Source organism: Zea mays, chromosome 1 (assembly GCF_902167145.1).
Source record: "Zea mays cultivar B73 chromosome 1, Zm-B73-REFERENCE-NAM-5.0, whole genome shotgun sequence".
Classification (NCBI taxonomy): domain Eukaryota; kingdom Viridiplantae; phylum Streptophyta; class Magnoliopsida; order Poales; family Poaceae; genus Zea; species Zea mays.
In genome coordinates this window covers 184,477,298-184,489,754 of record NC_050096.1, presented here as the reverse complement: position 1 = coordinate 184,489,754, position 12,457 = coordinate 184,477,298, and the positions used below count along the sequence as shown (strand labels likewise).

General features: G+C 45.9%; 2 protein-coding genes across 2 annotated transcripts; one reads left to right on the top strand and one right to left on the bottom strand.

The window, feature by feature from the left end:
• The first annotated feature begins 3,288 nt into the window (after window positions 1-3,288).
• Window positions 3,289-6,177, top strand: LOC100281425 (uncharacterized). Its single transcript, NM_001154343.2, has 3 exons — window positions 3,289-3,433; window positions 3,512-3,702; window positions 4,526-6,177. The coding sequence occupies exons 2-3, from the start codon at window positions 3,519-3,521 to the stop codon at window positions 6,130-6,132; spliced, it is 1,791 nt and encodes a 596-aa protein (NP_001147815.1). The 5' UTR covers window positions 3,289-3,433; window positions 3,512-3,518; the 3' UTR covers window positions 6,133-6,177.
• Window positions 6,178-6,755: 578 nt separating this feature from the next.
• On the bottom strand, window positions 6,756-12,111 carry LOC101202696 (acetyl-CoA acetyltransferase, cytosolic 1). Its single transcript, NM_001279386.2, has 14 exons — window positions 11,960-12,111; window positions 11,752-11,815; window positions 10,912-11,010; window positions 10,641-10,814; window positions 10,408-10,513; window positions 9,806-9,944; window positions 9,049-9,126; window positions 8,896-8,961; window positions 8,666-8,751; window positions 8,096-8,195; window positions 7,781-7,891; window positions 7,661-7,702; window positions 7,295-7,381; window positions 6,756-7,164 (listed from the first exon to the last, which is right to left on the bottom strand). The coding sequence occupies exons 2-14, from the start codon at window positions 11,777-11,779 to the stop codon at window positions 7,075-7,077; spliced, it is 1,206 nt and encodes a 401-aa protein (NP_001266315.2). The 5' UTR covers window positions 11,780-11,815; window positions 11,960-12,111; the 3' UTR covers window positions 6,756-7,074.
• Window positions 12,112-12,457: the final 346 nt, after the last annotated feature.

Genomic DNA, 12,457 nt, shown 5'->3' with positions numbered 1-12,457 from the left:
GTGGCTGATGCATGCAGGGCCGACATGCCTGCCTACCGCCTTGAGAAGCACATGCGACGACAGTCATTCAGTCAGTCAGTCAAATGATACACTGACTGAGACGACGACAAGAGGCCCGGCGGCGGGGCAGTGCATGCATGTTCCGTCCGGTCGTTGACTGTGCTAGCTGTGCCTGCGCTGCGCGCTGTACATGCATTGTAGCTATCTGCGTATACTTTTGCACAGTGAGAGTGTGATCGGCCATAATTGTTAAGAGTTTATCCTTTCATGCATGTCTATATATGTATATCACATCAACAATTAAAATACGAGTGCGTGCGTGTGGGGCGTGCATGTATAGTGGCAAAGGCCCAGTTGTGCACTTTGCTACTGCACGCGGACGATGATAGCTAGCAAAAGTCTGGGTCCACCCCTGCTGCCGATACCAATCACTGACGTAACTGTGTACCGACCGGGGCGGTGCAGTGGTAACAACTAACAACGGGCCGGGAGGGTGTAAAAGTTTGGTATCATTTCATTTACTCGGTATGTAACGATAGAGCTTGCATTTAGGTCTTTCAAGAGACCGGAGCTAGAGGCGAAGGACACGTCGTCGTCGAGGTACACGGTCCGAGAGATTGCGAAGCCGCATGCCTACTGCTTCAGTGGTGGCCGATGCGCGTCGATCTACTACTACCTTCCGCCCTAGCTGCTTCAGTGGTGGCCGATGCGTGCGTGCGGAAGGAGCCACCGTCTCTTCCATCGAATCTCGAAGAGGTTGTGTTCACATCTCGATCCCCTACTTTACTTCACTCTAAGAACCTATGCACACAGCCGCAACGGTTTCGCTCGTCCCAACAAAATTCGTGCATGGCTGCCCCTATGGTAGCGTGTGTTGCTGGCTCCATCGATTGAATATATCAAAATGGAAAGAAAAAAAAAACTCAGCCTTAGAGTGCCGTATAGAGGTGTCATTTCATATTTTAGCGAGGAACATCGTTATTCCATTATTTATGATGATCTTAGGCAAACATCTTTTTTTTTTTTGTAGGGGTGAAGACCATTCCCCCCTCTCATAGATACTTTGTAACGCAGCGGACATTTGTTTGGATGCCAGAATGGTGGTGCGTGGAAGGACACGGCCGGCCGAACGAGCATTTAAGGTCCTCAAGATGAATTTTCGTTAATTTCTAGAGAACATCGTGTTTTATTTTCAACTAAAAGTCTATAAAAGAATCCGTATTCTAAAGACTTTACGCTGGTTTGTACCTAATGACTGATTGATAGATGGTAGTGTAGAACCAGTCTAGCGTTTTTTTTTTTTTTGTGTTTGAGATATCACTGCATGCGACATGCATGGTATAGTAGCTCTGTGAGCAGATCGATCTTGCTCCAACGCAAGATGTACATGGATGCACGCCTGCCACTACATACATACCGGCCGCACGACCAGGGCCAGTAGTGACGAACTGATAAGATAAGGTGTGGAGATGCAATGAGCCACACGAACGTCAGCTTGTGTGGACTGCCGGCGCGGCTGCTTTCTTAGCTTTTTTGGTTTCCAGATTCTGCTTCAGTTCGCCAGCTCTTCATTCGATCATGCATGCACTGTAGTAGTCATTATCCGACTCGCGTTATTTACCAAGTAAGACTATTTTACATTCAGCAACGAATACTCGGCAAACATTTTATCGGCAAAGTGTTCTTTGCCGAGTACTTTTTTCGGATCTCGAAAAGCACTCAGTAAATTAAGAATCACAAAAACTCCAAAAAACAGCAAAACATTTTTTAAATTACGAGAACAACTCTCCAACTACTGCCCATTATCATTTTTCATTATTATTTTGAATCTAATTTAGATGTTTTGTGAATGGTGAGATTCGAACTCGCAACATATATCTTGCGCATACCTTCATTTACCACTACACTACTATATCAATTATGTCTATATTATGTTTTCATTCCACATGTAATATAATAAATCGAGAGTAATTTGATTATTTGAGGTACTAAATGAATTCATTTGAAAATATGACCAACTATAAAGTTGCATAACTTTTTAAGATATACAAGTTCTATTTTGATAGTTTCTACATCCGAGGTCGTTTACAAAATTTGAATTTCAAATTTGAAAACATCACACGAATTTTTTCATGATAAGATGAATTCAAATCAAAAAAATTATCAATTACAAAGTTTCAATACATTTCAAGACCAACAAATTTTTATTTTGGTGGGTTTTCCATCCGAGGTAGTTTGAAAATTTTAATTTTTAAATTCAAACATAGTTTTCATTTAAATTGATTTACTGCTTTAAAATATGATTTTTAAATTGTCTTTGCCTAGTGTTCAAAAAAACACTCGGTAAAGAAGCTCTTTGCCGACAAAGAGGTTCTTTACCGAGTGTCAAAAATATAACACTCGACAAAAATATTCTTTGCCGAGTATTTTCTTTTACCGAGAGTTTTTTTGTTTGGCACTCGACAAAGAGCTTTTTGCCGAGTGCCCGGAAAAAATACACCCGGCAAAACATTTGGCACTCGGCAAAGAGCCGAATTCCGGTAGTGAGTAGTAGTATTAGGGGGCGTTTGGCAGATCTCACACGGCTCTGCTCCAGCGACAATCACTTTTAGGAAGCTAAACGGCTAAGAATTGAGTTGCTCCATGGTGTGAGTGAAGTCAATCTAGTCTCCATTTTATACTAGAGAGTGAGAGCAAAAAAAACCCGCTTCCCACTGCTCCGAACCTGCTTCCCACATTTCAACCCCTCGAGAATCACTTCACGCACAATTTGCCAACGATTTTTGTCAAATAGATTTATTTCTACTTAAGAAACATTTGAAATCACTTTATTGAAAAATTAGTTTTTGGAGCCAGAGAATCATAGAAAGCTCTACTAAACGAGGCCTTATATATATAATAATAACACTAACACATGCATGCATTAAGAGCTACTAGCTGGTTCTAATGTAATGTAATAGGAGATTTGTATCTAGTAGCTAGTACAAGTTGTATGTCACATCAACTGTCGACTATCTACGGCGCACGTTGTGTGTGTACGCTTGGTAGCCGACGAGCGGGCGGTGCTGCGCGATATATACTGCTCGACAGTGATGGCCATGCAATCGCAGCAAGCAGCTTGCGGATGGAGCAGCTAGCTACTCGATCAGGCCAACTCCATCCACGGGCGAAGCCATCTGAAAAATAGCACACTCTATCAAACATAAAGGATATTATACAATTTTAAAGGAAATACATAATAAATTTAAGATATATGTTAACAAAATTTTATTTTACCCTGCTGTCTATGCAAGAGAGCCAATCTGGCTTCCGCCCTTAACTCCATCAACACCGTGTATGCGGATGTGTATAACACTGTGTAGATATGGAGTCTCCTGTAGATAGAGCACGCCAGACCCATCCATCCTCGTCGCTTATTTATACGGCCGACCCGGTATGTGGCTCGCTCCTCCTAGCTCGCTCCTCCTCTTCTTCTCCTCTTTCTTCTCGAACCATCATCATATATATATAGAATCAATATGGAAGGAGCGGCCGACCATAAGCGGCAGGTGGACGACAAGCCGCCGTACGCCGCCGTGGACGACACCATGACCACCACCACGAAGAAGATGGTGGAGGAGCAGCTCTCAGACGACGCCGGCGGCGGCGGCGAGCTGCCAGAGCAGAACTACCGTGGATGGAAGGCCATGCCCTACGTCATAGGTGAGTGTGAGTTTTGCTAAGGCCCTGTTTATTAGATGCGTGTACGTATTAGAGCCAAATAGTTATATAAAATTAGCTAGATATAACACCACGGCTAATAGTTTAACTATTAGTTGTTTTTAGCTAACTACTACATCCGTTCTCGGATATTCGTTGTCCGCCAGTTTATTTTTGAATTAAACATGTGACAAATAAAAAAAAGTACCGAGAGGGTATTTGCTGCACTATCAAATACACATTAGTTCATTAGCTCGTTCAATCTAGCTGAAATTAGCTACACTACCAAGTACTCATTAGTTTGTTAGCTGGTTCAACCCGGCCTGCTAAAATCAACTAATAGTTAGCCAGCTAATTCTACTAGCAAAAAATAGCTAACCGGAGTATTAGCTAATTCTACACTTAAACATGCTCTTGTTGCTAAATTTGAAGACTATATGTACACTTGTTACATATATATTGGGTGTTGGTGAGACAACGGGGGATGGTCCTGACTGTGGTCCTCCTATCCATGGAGACCACGTACGGGTGGCTTGCCATGCACAGCCACGCCCGTGCAGTGCGTGTGTCTGTCGGTGTGTGGCTGCGTGCACTCACGAGTCACGACTCACCCAGTACAAAAAAGCGAATCCAATAATTGCGTGCCTGCGTGGCACCCAGCAAGGCTGCTTGTTGAGTTGCGTTCATCGAGCTCCCAAAAGTTAAAGATCCACGAACGAACGACGTCCTGACGTCCTGTGCAATCGCTAACCGATCGAGCATCATATCGATCGATCATGGCTTCTTCATGTGCATGCATGCATGACGATGACGACGCGCGCTGCAGGGAACGAGACGTGCGAGAAGCTGGGCACCATCGGCACCACGGCCAACCTGCTGGTGTACCTCACCACCGTGTACGGCATGTCGGGCGCCAGCGCCGCCACCCTGCTCAGCCTCTGGTCGGGCACCGTCAACCTGGCGCCGCTCCTGGGCGCCTTCCTCAGCGACACCTACATGGGCCGCTACGCCACCATCGCCTTCGCCTCCATGGCCTCCTTCCTCGGCATGATCGTCCTCACCCTCACCGCCGCCGTGCCGTCGCTCCACCCTGCCGCCAACAGCAGCACCACCGGCGGCCCCTCGTCCCTCCAGATGGCCGTGCTCCTCGCCTCCTTCGCGCTGCTGGCCGTCGGCGCCGGCGGCATCCGGCCCTGCAACCTGGCCTTCGGCGCCGACCAGTTCGACCCGCGCACCCCAGCCGGCCGCCGGGGCATCAACAGCTTCTTCAACTGGTACTACTTCACCTTCACCATCGCCATGATGGTCTCCGCCACCGTCATCATCTACCTCCAGAGCGACGTCAGCTGGGCGCTGGGGCTGGCCGTGCCGGCCACGCTCATGGGCCTCTCCTGCGCGCTCTTCTTCATGGGCACGCGCCTCTACGTCCGCGTCCCGCCCGAGGGCAGCCCCTTCACCAGCTTCGCGCAGGTGCTCGTCGCCGCCGCGCGCAAGCGACGCCTGCCCGCGCCCCGCGCCGACCTCTACGACCCGCCGCACCGGAGCAGCCTCATCTCCAAGATCGCGTACACCGACCAGTTCCTGTGCCTCGACAAGGCGGCCGTGCGCACCCCTGAGGACGGCCCCGCCCCCAACCCCTGGCGCCTCTGCACGCTGCAGCAGGTGGAGGAGGTCAAGTGCCTGGCGCGCCTGCTCCCCGTCTGGTCCTCCGGCATCGTCTACTACATCGTGCTCACCAACCTCGGCAACTACAACGTGCTCCAGGCCATGCAGACCGACCGCCGCGTCGGCCGCGGGGGCTTCCACATCCCCGCGGGCTCCTTCGTCGTCTTCAACATGCTGGCGCTCACCCTCTGGCTCCCCTTCTACGACGGCGTGCTCGTGCCGGCCATGCAGCGCCTCACCGGGCGCGAGGGCGGCATCACCCAGCTGCAGCGGATCGGCACGGGGATCGTCCTCTCCATCGTCACCATGCTCGTCGCCGCCGCCGTCGAGCGCCACCGCCGCAGGCTCGGCGACTCCGCCTCCTGCTTCCTGCTCGTGCCGCAGCAGATGCTGGCCGGCCTGTCCGAGGCCTTCGGCATCATCGGACAGGTCGACTTCTACTACAAACAGTTCCCGGAGAACATGCGCAGCGTCGCGGGGGCCATGCTCTTCCTGGCATTCGCCATCGCCAGCTACGCCAGCGGCCTCATGGTCAGCGTCGTGCACCGGACCACCGGAGGCCCCGACGGCCGCCCCGACTGGCTGGCGCAGGACCTCAACCAGGGCCACGTCGACCTCTACTACCTGCTCATAGCCGCCATGGCGGCGGTCAACCTAGTCTACTTCGTCGCCTGCGCGCGCTGGTACAGGTTCAAGAACCCGGCCGCCGCCGACGTCGAGCAGCTGGAGCTGGAGTTAGAGGGAAAGGCCGCAGCGCCTCCTGTCTGAATACTGAAGAGCTATTTTCTTTTCTTCCTCCTCATCAATCAAAAAGGAAAAAAAAGGAGAAAAAAACGAACTTGCCGTGCGGTGCAGGGTGCGAAGAAAGGTACTACTACTTGTAGTAAAGACTAAAGAGTACTAGGTAGAATAGACGCATAATTAAACGCCATAAAGGGAGGGAGGGAGGGAGACAGTACACAGTACAGGTTGCAATCCAAATTCAAAATCATGTACTATATTATTGCTTGATGACTCCTCCATCCATATGATATCAACATGATTAGCATCCATCTCAATTTTGGAGAAGAGAGCATGTTTATACCGACCATTCATCCACAGGGCTCAGAACAGAGTTGCATTCACAGGGGAAAGAAAATCTGAGAACTGGTGATAAGTAGCTGACCAAGGCAATTTTGGAAGCATCAGTAACACACAACTGACTTGCACCATGTCCTGCTCTACCTGGACTGAAACCTGGCTTCTCCAATATCAGCAAGACCCTCAGAGTTTAAGCAGACGAGCTTCAGTTCAAAAAAAAAATACTTGAAACCGGAGTCTCCAAGTGGGATGTAAAGATGAATTGAACTGATCAAAGAGGCTGCTCCATTTCTCTTATCTAAGATGCAGGTAGCAGAAGCACAACACACTTTATTGCCGAATTAACTTAAGAATGTCCAGCACTACACATACATCAATGTAGAGAGTACAAGGTCGCCCCTCAGGGAGCTAGCTGGTGCTAATTGCCAGAATGATTGCGCCTCCGACGCCGTGTTCCTAAGGTCAGCAAAAGCGGCACGGCAGAATGATTGCACAATCATATTCTGTTGAATTAAGCAGACAGTGGCACCCGGCATGGATATCGTAGGGTCTTTTTTTTTCAATACTTCATCATGCATAGATGCATGCGACTGAATTAACTACATATCCAGTGCTTCAAGCCAATGCTTCTTATGCGAGTTCGAGAACAAGAGCTGATGCTCCACCTCCGCCGTTGCAGACACCAGCAACACCGATCTTGCCGCCCTTTTCCCTAAGGACCTGTTAAAAAGGAAACAAGGGTCAGCTTCAACTTTTTTTCTGACAGAAAACACTTTGCACATGTTTAAACAAAGGGATTGTAGCTAGCTAAGAAAGTCAGAAAAAAACAGCATCTTAAGATAAAACTTACACCAAGAAGGGTGACCAAAATGCGAGCACCGCTGCACCCAAGAGGATGCCCTAGAGACACAGCTCCTCCATGGACATTAATCTTTTCCTGCAACCCCACATGTGCTGTTAGTACAGAGAATGTTATTATCATGCTATTAAATGCTGCTGATGCATAGCAAACTACAAAAGAATCAAGGTACATTTTCTGAAAATGACATTTTAGACTTTCAAATCCACACACAAGAAACGTTATTATCATGCCATTAAAAATCCTGCTGCTGCATAGCACACCACAAAAGAATCAAGGTGCACTTTCTGAGAATGACATTTTAGGCTTTTAAGTTCACACAGAAGAAATGAAAGCTCAATATCAGCGGGCACTTACTGAAGGAATCCCAAGAAGCTTTTGATTTGCAAGTGCGACAGCCTGTATTCAAAGTAAAAATAGATATTATTACAAAAGTCGATTATTCAGAGAAAGAAGCTCTCAGTAGTCATTACATACAGAAAATGCTTCATTAATCTCAAAAAAATCAACATGGGATGACTCTAATCCAGCATTTGATATAGCCTTTGGTATCGCAAGTGCTGGGGTGGTTGTAAAAAGTTCCGGAGCCTGTATAAACAACAAACATTCAAGGTTACAAAATATAATTCCAGAATATAATTTTAATAATTGACAAACTTTGATGTCTAAAATAGAGCATAAAACCGTCCGAGAAAATAAACTCCCAATATCCTTGAACATTTAGGTCACAATGTAAATATCAAGACAAAATATACTCTCATCTCAAGTGAGATATTTTTTAATGTAGCTTACTTGAGCCGCATCTGCATATCCTCTGATCCTTGCAAGGACTTGCAGGCCAAGCTCTTGAGCCTTCTGCCCACTCACCAAAACTAATGCAGCCGCCCCATCACTGATCCATATAAAAGCAAATCAGATATGACCGATTGTAGCTACACCAGCAGTAGTAGGCAGTACACACTGAACGGTACCAGCCAATGGAAAAAATAGCAAGTGCAAAGTGAGATGAAAGAATTTTGAAGACAACCAAGAAGAAATTATACACATAGGCTGATTTTCTTTTGAACGGGAATATGACGTTACAAACACTTTTTTTACTTTCTGATGTGATAATAATCATTTATAGGAAGAAAACTTAAAATAATTTAACAAATTCACCTAAAACATAATAGGAGTGTCAATTCATAAGAACAAACACAAATCAAATATGGTATGCGCAGGGCAGCAACAAAAATAATAAAGTACCAGCACAATGTAAAGAAAGAAGTTCACTAGCACCATGGTAAATCACAAGAATTATAATACAGCTGAAGATAAAATTAAAAGGGCTAAGTAATAATAACGTAAATGCCAAGAAGTTACCTTATACTAGAAGCATTTCCAGCTGTAACGGTACCACCATTCTCCTTGAAACTTGGGCGAAGTTTCTTCAGTTTTGCTGGGTCAAACTAAGAGACACAAGAAATTGCATGGCATCAGTAAAATAATCATCTGCACAAGTCCCTATGTAAGGAGGCCTGTTGCAACCATAGGAAGAATAATGAATTAAAGGGCATGCCAGTCTTATGTCTTTGTTGCATGAGGAAATTTACCTTATCCAGGCTTTCATCTTTCTCAATAAGTACAGGTGGTTTTCCTCTCCCAACAGGAACTTCAATCTGGTTACCAAAACATTGAATATAATAAGGAAACCAAACAAAGCGCATACTGTAATTTCTAGTTCTAGCAAAGAGAAAGGAAATCACCGGAACAATCTCCCATGCAAAAGCACCACTGTCACGAGCAGCAATTCCACGCTGGTTGCTTTGGATAGCAAAAGCATCCTATGAACAAACAAGTAAAATCAATACACCAGAAATGCAAACATATTGCAGTGCAATATAAACAAAAATACATAGCATCATATATGGGAAGATATTCTCAGGCAACTGATACATGAACATAATAATTAGAAGAAAAGTGGAAACAGGTATAGGAAAATAACTGAGGTATCAATGTGTAATGTTATGTACTGAAAAGCATAGCATGAAGAAGGATAGGGACACAAATAGTACTCATTTTTTCATGCCACGTCTACTTCTATATTTCGGAGCAAGCAAATAGATGGTTTTGTTGAAGATCCAAAGTATCAATTAAGCCCACCCTAGCAATCACGCAACAATCTTGATGTTCATTGCTCCTAGAAGGGTCCAAACAACTAATTCAAAGTAGAGACTGGGAATGAAGATGCCAGTCCAGACAATTCAGGCTGCTAATGATAAAAAAAATAAAAAAGAGAATATATTCAGACTGTATGGGATATGGTGGTCACAAATTAAAATTCAGGGCACCCTCAAAACAAATGCCAACAAGAAATTCAAACTGTAAGGAGCATGATGGTGCTGAAAAAAAATCAAGAGTGCTCTCAAAAGAATAATTGCCAATATTAACCAACTACTGGAAACTACCACCTATGTTTTGACAAACATAGGAATAAAATTATAACAGAAGACAGTGAGAGACCTGGTCTTCTCTTGTGAGGGCATGATTGTCAGCACAAAGTTCGGCACACATTCCCATGGCACAGTCATTGTATACATCCCAAAGTCCATCCTTAAGCATGGCATCAACAAGTGTGTCATGTCCAAAACGAGACCCTTTCCTGCATTCGTATGTAGAATATTTTCCAGATTATAGCAGTTGGAATCAGGGTTCATAATTTCGGTCGGAAATTCCCGAAATTTCCTTGATTTCAGTGGGATCCAAAAAATATATATTTCCGAAATGGACACTGTTTAAGATAAATTATAGCATTTTTAGTTTTATTTTTTTTTAAATTATTTGACTTTGACCTAGAATTTCCGAAATTTTGGAAATATCCTGTTTTTCGGTGGGGGACGATTTTTTTCTTTTCCGAAATTGTTAACCCTGGCTGGAATCTGTTTTAACCAAGAACATATATAGTCTTTTGAATTGCTTTGCTGATGGTGAATGCTCGAATCATAAAACCAGGTGTAGAGAGTGTAATTTAAATAAGTAAACAGCTCCTATATGTGAAATAACTCAAGATATGCTTTGGTAATGCACCGGCACCACTGGATGTATCAAGACAGTACTTTGCATACCTAGCTTCAGCAATGTACTTTGGGGCATTGGACATGCTTTCCATGCCACCTGCCACAACAATATCATTGATACCCAGCTGAATTGACTGTGCGGCGAACATAGTAGCTGCAGAGTGTGCAGAGAGTAATTGGTCAGATGATACACACACACCTGAACACTTCACATGTGTAAAAAACAATGAACAGCAAGCAGATCAATTATACAAACATGGATAGATGAATTAGCTTCAGACCTTTCATGCCAGATGCGCAGACTTTGTTAACAGTGGTGCAAACAACAGTGTTTGGTATCCCTGCACCCAGAGCGGCTTGCCTTGCAGGAGCTTGTCCCAAATTAGCACTCAAGACGTTTCCGAAAAAGACCTCCTGCACGAGGGCCGGATCCACATTTGCTCTTTTCAGAGCAGCTAACGGCCCCAACCATGCTCATGTCAGTGCTGTTATTGGGGGTGAAACAGATACAGAATGTTCGTAGCTCAGAAAAAAAGATTATTTGGATGTCACCTTCAATTGCTATAGAACCAAGCTTTGTTGCGGGCAAGGAAGACAAGGCACCAAGGAAACCACCCAAAGGGGTGCGTGCAACGCCAACAACACATACATCTGTAAGGAAGAAAAGATTATCGACTGCTGAATGTAGATTTTTCTTTAAAGAAACACGTAGAATGCACCTTCTTCACACTGAATGTACAAACCATGGTTGCTTATACATCCTTCTATTGGTACGAAGGTACAAAGAGAGAAAAACAAACGGAACTAGGAAAACACACACTGCACTGCTAGTGAACCACCTGTTCTATGATTGGCGCTATAACATAGTACACAATAAAGTAAACGCAGTAGCTTGCTACATAGAGCCAAGTAAAGTAGTGTGTGCGGCACTCCCACCTGTGCAGTCCACCAAAGAGGGAGAAAAATAGAACTTGTGGACGTATTTCGCAGAAACTGGCGAAGAGCATGCCAACAAATCGTGAAAAGCTAGCAATAGGCCCTATGAACTGTCCGGCAAAGAGATGCCGGCACACATACACAAGAATGAGATATGAGAAGAGCGCGCGCGGGGGTGAGGGGGCGGGCATGGAGGACCTAGAGCGCCCCAATGCGCCGCAGGACGAAATTAAAATGCGCTAGATTTACATGGAGAGCAACTAATTACTAGCTCGCAAGGTACATGAACCAAAATTCCACCCAGTATAGCGGAATTCCGCCTCCGACATGTCAGATCGGTCATCGGTGGCTGGGACTGGAACTAGAATGAGAATGGACGCGCCGAACACCGGCCAAGTGTGAATGAGAATGCTTATCAGTGAAGACTGAAGACGCGACGCGATACGGTGATAGTACCTCTTGGGGCGATGCCGTTGGATGCCATGGCCGGCGGCGGTCGGGACTAACAACACCGAGCGACCTGCGAATCCAGAAACGCAACAACAATGGAGCAGCGATCCGTGATCAATCCGTCCCAATAGAAAGAGAGATCACGCAGGCGCCCGACCGAGTAGGGTAGGCCGCCAAGAGAAGAGCAGAGGGCGAGAGGAGGAGATGAGCTCACCGCGCAGCCTGGGTCGCCTGGACTCTGGAGAGCAGCAGTGGCGGGATGGGCGAGACGTGAGAGTGGCGAGTGGCGGCGGCGGTTGGCGGAGTGCACGAGGAGATGGCAGTCCGTTATTTATTTTTAGTACGGGCACGGGAACGCGGGCAGTTGGGCTCGCCAGAGCTGGATCGGCCCGGGTGATTCTTTTTTAAACATGTAATTGATACGATGAAATTGATTGGCCTTTAAGCACATTATGGCACCATAGATGGACTTAATTTATTCTGACAATAAATAGACAAGTGGGAGTTGATCTACCTAGTCAACATAAATTAATTGGAATTTTATGTCTTCCTTCTTCCCTTGGAAGAGTAGCTATAAGAGAGAGGAGGGCTCGACGACGGTAGCACTGACACGAGAGAGGTTAACGGTGACGGCGACCAGTGAGGGAAAGAGAGCAGTAGGGACACGGGGAGGGGAAGCTAGCTATAAGAGAGAGGAGGGCTCGACGACGAT